This window comes from Rattus norvegicus, chromosome X (genome assembly GCF_021556685.1).
Source record: "Rattus norvegicus strain SHRSP/BbbUtx chromosome X, alternate assembly SHRSP_T2T, whole genome shotgun sequence".
NCBI lineage: Eukaryota > Metazoa > Chordata > Mammalia > Rodentia > Muridae > Rattus > Rattus norvegicus.
Genome location: NC_141554.1, coordinates 80,426,961 through 80,437,766, shown reverse-complemented (window position 1 = coordinate 80,437,766; position 10,806 = coordinate 80,426,961). Strand labels below are relative to the sequence as shown.

Below are 10,806 nucleotides of genomic sequence, written 5' to 3'. Positions count from 1 at the left end.
AAGTTTACCCAGTCTTTGTTACTGGGAGCTGTAAATTCAATCCTACAGCAAGCAGTTAGTATTACCTCCCCTTGACTAATGAGGTTTCTGAAGACCTCTAGACAAAATTCAAATTCAGTTTGGGATTACTCGAAAGTTGTTGCTTCTTGGTGTCAATTAAATCTGACAACTTCGTACATGTATATAATGCATTCTTATCACACTCACTTCCATCCCCCCTTATTCCCCTCATATAGCTACCATCTTCCCCCTTCCTATGGGACTATTATCCATGTTTATTACCTTTTATTAATTAATTAATTAGTCAATTACTTAATTTTGCTTTGTAAGACAGTGAGTTTAACCAAGGATGTCTGTGTGATCGTGGGTATAGAACTATAAAACTGAGCCTGGTGGGCTCGCTAGTGGACACATATCTGAAGGTGCTAAAACCCACATCTAAAGGTGCTAACCCTCACATCTATAATTTATCAGTAGCCAGTAGTTCAGTGTTCCCCTCCTCCACCCATGACTAACTATTGGCAAGCCAAGTTTTGTGCAGGTCTACACAGGTGACTACATCTGCTGTGAGTTCACGATTTTGATAGCTATGTCGTGCCCAAAGGACAGCATTTCACAGTTCTTCTCTCCATTTTTTTTGATTTTATATTCTTTTGTTACCTCTTCCATTATATTCCCTGGACCTTAAACGGGGTGTGATAAATGTTCTATTTAGAGCTAATCATTCAACAGTCCCTTTTTCTCATATGTTTAGAAGGCACTTGATGCACATTAATTTAGCTACATGATAGGATTTTGGTGTTCCCTAAGTCCTATACTCTTCTTAGCCAGGGTTTTCAGATCCAGATTTATAGTACTAGCCATTAATTCCCTCCTGCAATATGGGCTTTCAATTCGATCAGAAAGAAATTGGTAACCCCCAAAACAGTTATGGCACTATTAGACTAGTGGGTCTCTCTTTCCTCATGAGTTCACATTGTGGACCATAGTGTTTTAATCTGAATAAGATCACTCATGTATGGTTTTTTTCTAAAAAGTACTTCCTCAAATTATGAAAGTTAGTCATTATGAAAGTAGCTTCCAGCTCAGATACAACTTGATTTCTTTTTATTGTAAACCAATGTTTATGTAACTTGTGTAGAGGGTGGTTCTAAGGCTAAGATCCAATTGTCTAGGGGCCAGTTACTGGGTGGGAGGTAAGAGGAGATCCCTGGAGGCAAGCTAAGGGATACAAGACAGAAATGGAGCATTCCGCCATGCTTTGGAGGGAGAAAAGTTGACCAGCCATGTGAGATCTCAGGCAGAGGACCATAGGCCACTTCTCCAGGTGAGAGCTTAGAAACATAACTAAGTTGAGGGCATATTTAAGGTGCTGAGATTTAGTATTGGGAAGTGTCCAGCAGTTGAACCAAGAAGGCATGTTGAAATTGAGCAATGCGTTTTTCATCCACAGATTCAATATTCTCTGGGCAGGGGCTGGTAGCATGGTCTGCCCATAGCTTAAAGCAGGATAGCAAAAATTCATAAAGAACACACATGGTATGTACTCACTGATATGTGGACGTCAGCTCAAAAGCTCACAATGCTTAAGATACAACCCACAGACCATGGAGCTTAGAAGGAAGGATGTCGAGGGTGTGGATGCTTCACTCCTGCATTGAGGGGGGAAGGTGGAGGGGAGAGGGTGATAAAGGAGGAAATATGGGAGAAACAACTAAAATTAAGGGCCATATAAGGGATAGTAAGGAAACACACTACAGTTGCTTTCTAATATATATATATATATATATATATATATATATATATATATATATATATATACAAAAATGATCTAAATTAAATCAACAAAAAGTGAGGGAGACAGAGCCCAAATGGACCATCTCTTATTATCAAATAAAGCTTCAAATTCTGCAGTCAGGTTATACCTGATTGAGTTGTTGCCCAAAAGAGTTCTTTGGAATCCCCAAACAAGATAGGTATTTACAAAGACTATGTAGGTAGCGCTCCACAAACTGACAGCAAAGCTACCTATACAATTCATTGAACATGAAAAAGTGGAGCTGGTGCCTACATTAATCCTTCACATCTATGTACTTGCATCTTTGATATAGAATGGAAATCTGTATGCTACATTAGTTGAAATAGAAATACCAACCAAGCCACAAACACTTTGATCTACAGTTGTGCCCTCCTATAAGATATGCTAGAGAAATGGTGCCAAAAAGCTCATGAGAGTAACCAACAAAAATCTGATTTGACTTAAGGCCCACTTTACAAGATGGAACCCATACTGAACACTGCCACCAACCTGAGAGTAGATATTACAGGGACCTAGGATAAAACCAAACACTATTGGTCTACAAACAGTTAATAATAATGTTACATAAATGTCTCCTAATGATATTTTTGCCATACTCATATATCAGTTTTTGCTCAGTCATTATGAGAGAAGCTTCTTCCCCTTACAGCAGATGAGAATAAAAGCAGAGACTCACAGCTAGACATTATGGAGAGAGGGAGTGACCTTGGAACACTCGGCTCTAAAAGGAATGTCTCCACCAAATCCCTTCCTTTGGGTCTCAGAACCTCTCAGAAAAGGAGACATAAAAAGTTTAAGAGCCAAAGGACACCCAGAAAACAGGGCCCTCTAAATGAACATTTTAGATATGCATATGAACTTCCAGAAACTGAGGCAGTATACACAGTTACTGTAGGGGTCGGCACCAGTTAGGGTTCAAAGGATTAAAGAGAGATGAATAAATGCCCCCATCCCTAATCCAGAACTAATTTCCAATTAATACCTCTTTTTATTAAAAATGTTTCTTCCAAGGGCGTATCACCAAGGATAAAATCTATTCTTAAGTGTGAGCTCCCTGTTCAGCTGTACATGGCCGACAGAAAATTAACTCAATGGCATCTTTGGAGGGTCCTTGTCTGATATTGTCATGTCAGAGCTTTGGGGTTTTTTTAAGAAATGTATTATATATATATATATATATGTCTTATTGATATTTTTGCAATACTTATATATCATATATATATATATATATGTCTTTTTATTTCTCTTTCCTTGTCCTTTCCAATCCAACACCTCAATGTTTCTCTTCTTTCTTTCATTTCCTTTTTCTCTAAAACCCACCTATTAGAACATGCAGTGTTTTATGGGTGCACCTCCTTTGCATAGCATGATTATTTCTCATTCCAATAATTTTCTTGCAATGACATAGTAATGTTATTGTTTATAAGCAAATAGAACTCAGTTGCATATGTTTGAATTTCTCCATAGTAGAATGAAAAACTGAAGTGGCCAGTAATGTGATTCAGGCAATTTTGTCTGTTATTAGATGCTTTATGTTTTTCAGGACTGGATAGGGAGTTTATAATACGACTGCATTCATCACGGTCACGCTCGTTAAATTCACATGGACATTATTCTTTTCAAGCTTTCACTTTTGATTCTCTTATTTGATGTAATTTTAGGACTATTGGTACTCTTATAAATTTTGAATATGAAACATGTTAAAGATCTAAAAACTTGTACCATACCACTATGCCCCTGTATCAAACTGGAAACCCTCAAAGCAAAACAAAAAGACACTGGGATAGTTGGCCAAGTATTAAGACAGTCCTACCTATGGAACAGTGAGTATGCACAAGAAGGTAAGAAAAAAGACTTGTGTGTGGATTGTGCTTACAGACGAGTCAGATGTTAAGAGTAAGAAGAAATGAATATAGTCAACCGTACAAAAGATTGTGGTCTCTGCAAAATTAAATAGTAGTTAAAGCTAAATAGACCCTATTGAATAAATGGTCTGTGGAGTTTAAGACATTTACTCATATAGTCTTCTCCCTCTTCCACACAGACCACATCCTTCAAAACTGAAGAATATGTAATTTTAAATGATCATATTGCTTTACAATTTATCTCTCACCTTCTTCTGCCAACCATTGCCATAGTAGAGTATTGTTTTGAATGTAGTAAACTTACTTATTGTATAGTTTCAGCAGATCACAGGAAAAGTTTTCTAAATGGTTTGAGGATACTTGAAGCATGAGTCAGGTTATGTATTTATATCTTCATTTTTTCAGATCTACACAAGCATTAGATGTTTCACTTTTTTTTAAAAAAAAGCTCTTTTTATGCATTTCCTAAGGGTGTCTTTCTGCAACCATTAAAATGTGTAATTCATAACTATTCGGTTATTCCTCAAGCTACTCAGGCTTCACAAACAATCTCGGGTTGTAAACAAGATGAGCAGCAAATGGCCAAAGTGGACAAAACCAAGTTAGGCCTAGAGGAGACCTGAGGCATGATAAGATAGAGAGGACATCTCATCTTTGTCTTTGAGGATGTAATAATCCATCACTCCAGTAGATTAAAAGGAATAATAGACCCTGAGAAACATAAATCTATAAACCCATGTATGGAACCACACTAACAGTCCTTAAATCTATCTGTTGGTAAAAGAACTGATCACACATTGACATCTAGAGTCAGAAAACTCCCATTTAATTACAGAGATAAACTTTATTATTAAAATCCATATGATAAATAAGAGCTGTAAATAAACTCCAATAACAACATTTCACAGTATCTTGGAAGTTAACCCAAAAGGTGGCATAAAAATTAAGTTGTGCAGAGTTCCACTGGTGAATCCTCACAGAGCATGGTAAGTTGGTCTGTTATTCATTGGCCAAATGGCTCCTCTTCATAAACTACTGATTAATAGGATTTGCTGGTTTATTACATGAAAATGAAAACATGTAACATAAAAACAATTTCATTAAAATAATAAAGGCAGCAATAAAGGCAATATTATTAGCATTAAGACAATCTATATTCAAATTTTCTTATTAAAATAATTGATTAATTTTGAGACAAAAAATTCACAACTTTACAAAAGTAATATGAGATGATTTATCTTTAATTATACACTGTCATAATTCAGATTCTCTTTGAACTCAATCGTATGGAACTCAAAATGATAAATAAGCGATTTGAAGAAAAGATTTTCCAAGGAGAATGGAATCTCAATAAAGAAGCAGCTACTTGGGGTAGATGAAGCACTATTTCTCTCCAATGTTAGTTTTTATTCTCTGAAAACTTAAGTCCAGTGTTAGAAGAGGGAAAGGGTAAAAGAAAAAATCTCAAGCGAAAATCTGTAAAATGTTTATGGAGCTATTTCTTGGAATTTAGCATCCTTACAATGGCAACTGAAGTAGATGGGTATTTATAATGCATTATTTGAAAAGATTGCTGTAAGGCTCACTTACTTTACAATGTCTTCCCCTCCACCACAGCTCCCTGTGCCTGAAATCGCTCCATTTGAATTTCACCACTTTGTGTTAATGCCTATTTCTAAGGTATGAACTTCAGATATATCTTGGTAAATGGATATGAAGTTAACATTATAATTAGCACCTTATTGTGAATAAGTTGATCAGAAGGGGGTAAAGCAAAATTCAAATGTGTTGATGAGGAAGATGAAGAATCAGGAAATGATTCTGATTCAGTATTCAGATGCTGAATACAAACCCAGATAGACAGGTCTGGGTAGAGAAATAGCATAAAACCATTAGACACTTGACTTACCGCTAAATGACAGAGGACTATTTAACAAGTGAGCTGGACTCTCAGCCACTCTACAATGGTTAATAATGTCCTAGGAGCATTTCCTTTCCCTTAAAAATGGTACGAGTATAGTAGAATCAATGTTAGAAAAAGTTTAGTGATCTCTCAAAGTGACTTTAAAAAGTGTAACTCATGCTACAAGAAATGGTAAGCATAGCTATTTTAAGTATGAGTACTATGAGCACTATTTCAAGCACCCACAATTGTTTCATAGTTTCACAAATTATTACTCGTAATCTCATTACAATACCAAATTACAGTCAACTAGAAATCACTTCTAAACAAATAGACCACACACATTTATAGTTTCTCTTTTGAAAACAAAAGTTAACACTTATTTAATACATCAAAACACATGTACATTACAAAGAATAACTAGGAAATATATAAATATACTTTTGCTAGCAGCACAAACTCATTTTCCTAATCCATTATTTTCATAAACTGTACAAACATAAACAATACTTTTTTGTTACTTACTCAGACCAAACTTTAGAAGTTTCTCACTAGTTTTACAAGCTAAAATTCATGTCGATTTAATGAATTTCCCCAAAGACATGCAGTATCATTAACTTATATACCTAAAACTGCACTGTATGCATATATACATATATGTCTTGTTTGATTTCTGTATTTGCTCAATGTAAAGAAGAGTGTTTTCTCCCCATTCTCTATTGAAGGATTTTTTTAAAGTAATCTTATTTACAATGTATATCATGCTTCAGAATATTCCAGTACTGTCACATTACTGTCACATACCAGAGTTCTTCCTGCTCAGTAGTCTAAACTGGTAGTAGACAAAGTTTTTGTAAGGAATGTGTAAGGCTACTGGAATCATGTACGCTCTTCTCAAAAGGTGAAAGAATTGCTTTCCACAGTTTTTGAGAGGTAATCCGTATATGCTTAGTAGTCATAATAATCATATAACCTATCTAAAAAATGTAGACTTAAGAAGACCAGTATCTTTGTGTCTTACTCTGGCTTTTGTAGATGCCTAGATAGGCACCATTTACCTTGGGGAATTTATGAAGGACAATAGTAATTTTAAGTCTTATGCTTCACTTTGGTTCATATTTTCACTCTGCCCAAGCTTAGTGACTAATTGGCACACTGTTTATTTCAGTAATAACCTGTCAGATTTCTTCAATGTAATTCTAAGTTATGATGAAAAACTATCCCTCTCCTAGACAGGTTCATACATTTCTGAAGGTGTTCTTTGGAACTAGTTTCAGAGAGCCTTGTGGTTGGCACCTCTTTCCTTTCTCTAAAGCATAAAGGGCAACTGAGTCATGCTGGGTTAACTGTAGAAAACTACCTGCCTTGGGAATATTCAATGTAGCATTTTATACAATTGCAGAGGATTATTGTGTGTTATGGATGTTGTTCTTATTTTAAGTGTACCCAATCCTGATTTCAGAATTTCATTCAACAACTAACATGACAGATGATGTTTCACATTGACGCTAACTGAAGAAATCAAGCATTGGAGTTTCAAATCCTTTAATGGAATCACACGTGGGAGATAAAAATAACCCTATTTTTGTAACATTGTGTGTACATAAAGTATTGCCCACCTCACTTTAATGAAGCACAACCAAATATGTTTTTGGAATGCAAACTGTGATCACTACTACAAATTGACCATTGCACACATTTTAAATAGAGATTCAGCATCTGAGGTAAAAAACTCAGTGCTTAAACTGGGCTTGAGATAGTAATCTCTTTGTGACTTAGGTTCACAGATAAAGCTGATGAGTCTAGCTCAGAGCATATGTGCACAGAGCATTATCAAAACTTTACCACTTAAGTCTCAAAGACCTGGTCTGGCGTTACTGCACGGACATGTCACCAGCAATGAAAATGAAACATAATATTCTAACAGGTATTGTCATAAGTATGTGCATTCTCCACGTACGTAATATAGAGCACACTGAAAGGTTATGAGTATTTTCTATGAAGACTGTCTTGATGGGGATGTGGCATTCAAGGCCACATTCAGTTTCAGGTTTTATTTAGCACAGTTCAGCTGCCGTGGGAGAGGCGCCATGGTTATTCACAATTTTATATGATTTTGTTTGGAGTTGGATGCTATCAGGCAGTTCTTGTCTTGAAAGACGTCTTCTGAACTCATTAGTGGTGAAATAATATATAACTGGGTCAAGGCAGGAGTTTAGACTTGCCAGACACAGGGCCACAGAATGAAATATTAGAATCACTCTTCTGGCTAAGCAGCTTTTGATTTCATTGGACTTAACTAGGAAATCTAAAGGAAAGCTGAAGTGATAAGGTGCAAAGCAAATTAGAAACACCGCTGCACAGGTCAGAATCATCCTCAGGGCTTTCTTTTTCTCTCCAAGATGCTGAGAAATGGGATATTTATTTTGTAATGACAAAGCTGTCTTCCAGGTACAGTATAGAACAATCATAAGAGGAGTAATAAACCCAACCACCTCTCCAATAGTTATCATGGCAACAGATTGGGCCAGATTGACATTCCTGATAGGAAGATCCACAAAGCATTTGGTTCTGTTACCTGGGGTATCATCATTGGTTCTGAGGAGAGGAAAGAGTAGGCAGGCAAGGCAGATGATCAGCCAGCCAACAATGCTGATATACAAGTCATATTTCTGCTTGCAGTCATTGAAACGAAAGGGGTACATAAGAAACCAAAACCTTCGCACACTGATACAGACCAAGAAGTAGATGCTGGCATACATGTTAACATATTTCAGGTAGAAACAAAACATGCAGAGACCAGGACCAAATGGCCAGTCGTGGTTCAAGTAGTAAAAGATTCTCAGTGGCAAAGAGAGAATCTGTAATAAGTCAGCAATGGCTAGGTTTATCATAAACACCACAGCCCTTTTGGTTTCTTTCATATAGCCATAAAATACCCACAAAGCTAATATATTCCCTATGAGACCTGGCACAAGAATCACAGTGTATGTCACTGCATAAATGAAGTACCGGAAATCTGTATTGTCTCCATCTGTCTTGTTACATGTAAAATTATCAGTCATGATTATTTCCAGAGAAATTGTCTTTGCCTACTGGTCATTCAAAATCTAAATCCACAGTAACTTCTGTACTGTCCACAAGTCAGTGGGTCAGAAAGACAGAGTATAAAACAACCTTTTGCCACAATTGTTAGCCTCTACATATGATTTGGGAGCTTTAAAAAAAACTGGCTGTATTTATGCGTCAGATTTGTATACACAATTACAGAACTCCATTGTGTAAGCACACATGAAAAGTTGTTCAAATTTTCTCCTCTTGTTTATTTTGTGGTAAGGCTTTCCAGGACATCATGGAAATTGGATATTTCTCACTTGATTCATAACTATGTCATACTTCAGCTTTTCAAATTCCCATATGATAGTCATCACTGTACAGGTGTTTGGAAGGACATTTTATGTTCTTTTGAGGGAGAGAAGTCTGGATCACACAGAAGAAAGGTTTGCTTCAGTGCAGGGTGGCTCTGCCACTGTCCAAAGATGACTTACTTTGGTGGTTCTTTTTTTTTCTGAGACTTTTTCAGATATACATTGAAGAAGAGCATGAGAGAGAGAATAAAATACAAACCTGCAAATAAAATAAAATAAGCTTATTATGTCTGGCATTTTAAGTAAGAAAAACTAGTGTTTAATGTTCACACCATCCAGAAGATAATGTTTCATAAAAATCCTCCCTCTAACATCCTTTATCCTCCTTTTCCGTGATATTCCCTGAGCCTCATTGTTTGGGTGATATAAATATCTTGCTAAGGGCTAACAAGTCACAGTTACTTAGTCTTTGCATTTTGGTCAGTTATGAGTATGCATTAATTCTTCCTACTGCAAAAGAATGCTTTTCTAACCAAGTTGAGAGCATCACAGATCTGTGGGTACAAACAAATATTTAGAAGGTATTTTAACATGGTCATGTTTTAGCAAAAAAACACAGTTGATTCCCTTCTAAGGCTGATGGCCTTTCTAGCCATAGGCTTTCGGTAAGGTTTACAGTGTCACTCATGAATTTCCTTCTGTGAAACAGACCTTAAACCCAATCAGAATGTAACTGTTTATCTTCCCAATGTTTGTGCTACTACTGCACAGGAGTGAATGTCTCCCCCGCCCCGCCCCCAGGTTAGTATTTCAGCATGGAGAAGACTATTAATGTCTTTTTCTTCCAGAGGCCTAGTAGTACCATACCTGACACAATAAAAGCTTGCTAACAAGGAAGAAGTTTCCAAGTCAATTTAAAAATAATTCATATATATATATATATGTGTGTATATATATATATATATATTACAACCAAAGTATGTGGTATCTTCAGCAATAAGATCTGATCATCTAACTACAGTAGGTGACCATGAGCAATGGCAATAGTCTGACTTGTTTTGTTCTTTGAGGGGGTGTTTCTCTGGAGACTCCCATACCAATAACCCATATGGAAGGTATCCTATATCTGGATTGAGTTTTGTTTTGCAGTCATGAATTTACATGAAGCTGGGTTTACAAGCTCAAAATTAATCGAATCAAAATTCCAGTATGAACAAGACCTTGTCCTTGGAAGAGAAGTTATTAGCAGTTGATGACTGCTAAGGGGATAGAAAATCTTTTTTCTTTGTTGGTATGACCACTGAGAGGTCGCCCACCCTCCAGTGGAAGCTCCAAACACATGCACATATGGGCAGATTGCAATGGACTCTGTGGATTATTTAAAAAACAAAACAGTAGATGACAAAGTTATTAGGAAGCCATATGGGGGAGGCCTGGAGAAGGTGGGATGGAGTTTGTGCATTTGTGTATGATCAAAATCCACTGTATATAGGCAAAATAAAAATAAGGCATATGTATGTAATAGAATTTTGTTGTGAGTGAGGATTAATATGCTACAGGTTCTATCACAGCAGTTCTCAACCCATGGGTTACATCCTCTTTGGAGGTCAAATGACCCTTTAACAGGGTTTGTCTAAGACCACCAGAAAACACAGATATTTATATTATGATCCATAACAGTAGTAAAACTACAGTTATGAAGTAGCAACAAAAATAATTTTGTGATTGGGGGGTCACCACAACATGAGGAACTGTATTAAAGGGTCACAGCAATAAGAAAGTTGAAAACCACTGTTCTATAAAGTACAGAAAAGTAAAACTAGAAGGAACTTGATAAATAATCCAGCAATT

General features: G+C 36.3%; 1 protein-coding gene across 2 annotated transcripts in view; it reads right to left on the bottom strand.

Annotated features, from left to right (window-relative positions):
* Positions 1-4,503: 4,503 nt before the first annotated feature.
* Positions 4,504-10,806, bottom strand: part of Gpr174 (G protein-coupled receptor 174) — a 40,548-nt gene continuing 34,245 nt past the window's right edge. For both annotated transcript variants that reach the window (NM_001106938.2, NM_001436980.1), the window contains 1 exon segment: positions 4,504-9,214. In NM_001106938.2, coding sequence (NP_001100408.1) covers positions 7,645-8,652 — 1,008 coding nt within the window. In that variant the 5' untranslated portion in view covers positions 8,653-9,214 and the 3' untranslated portion in view covers positions 4,504-7,644.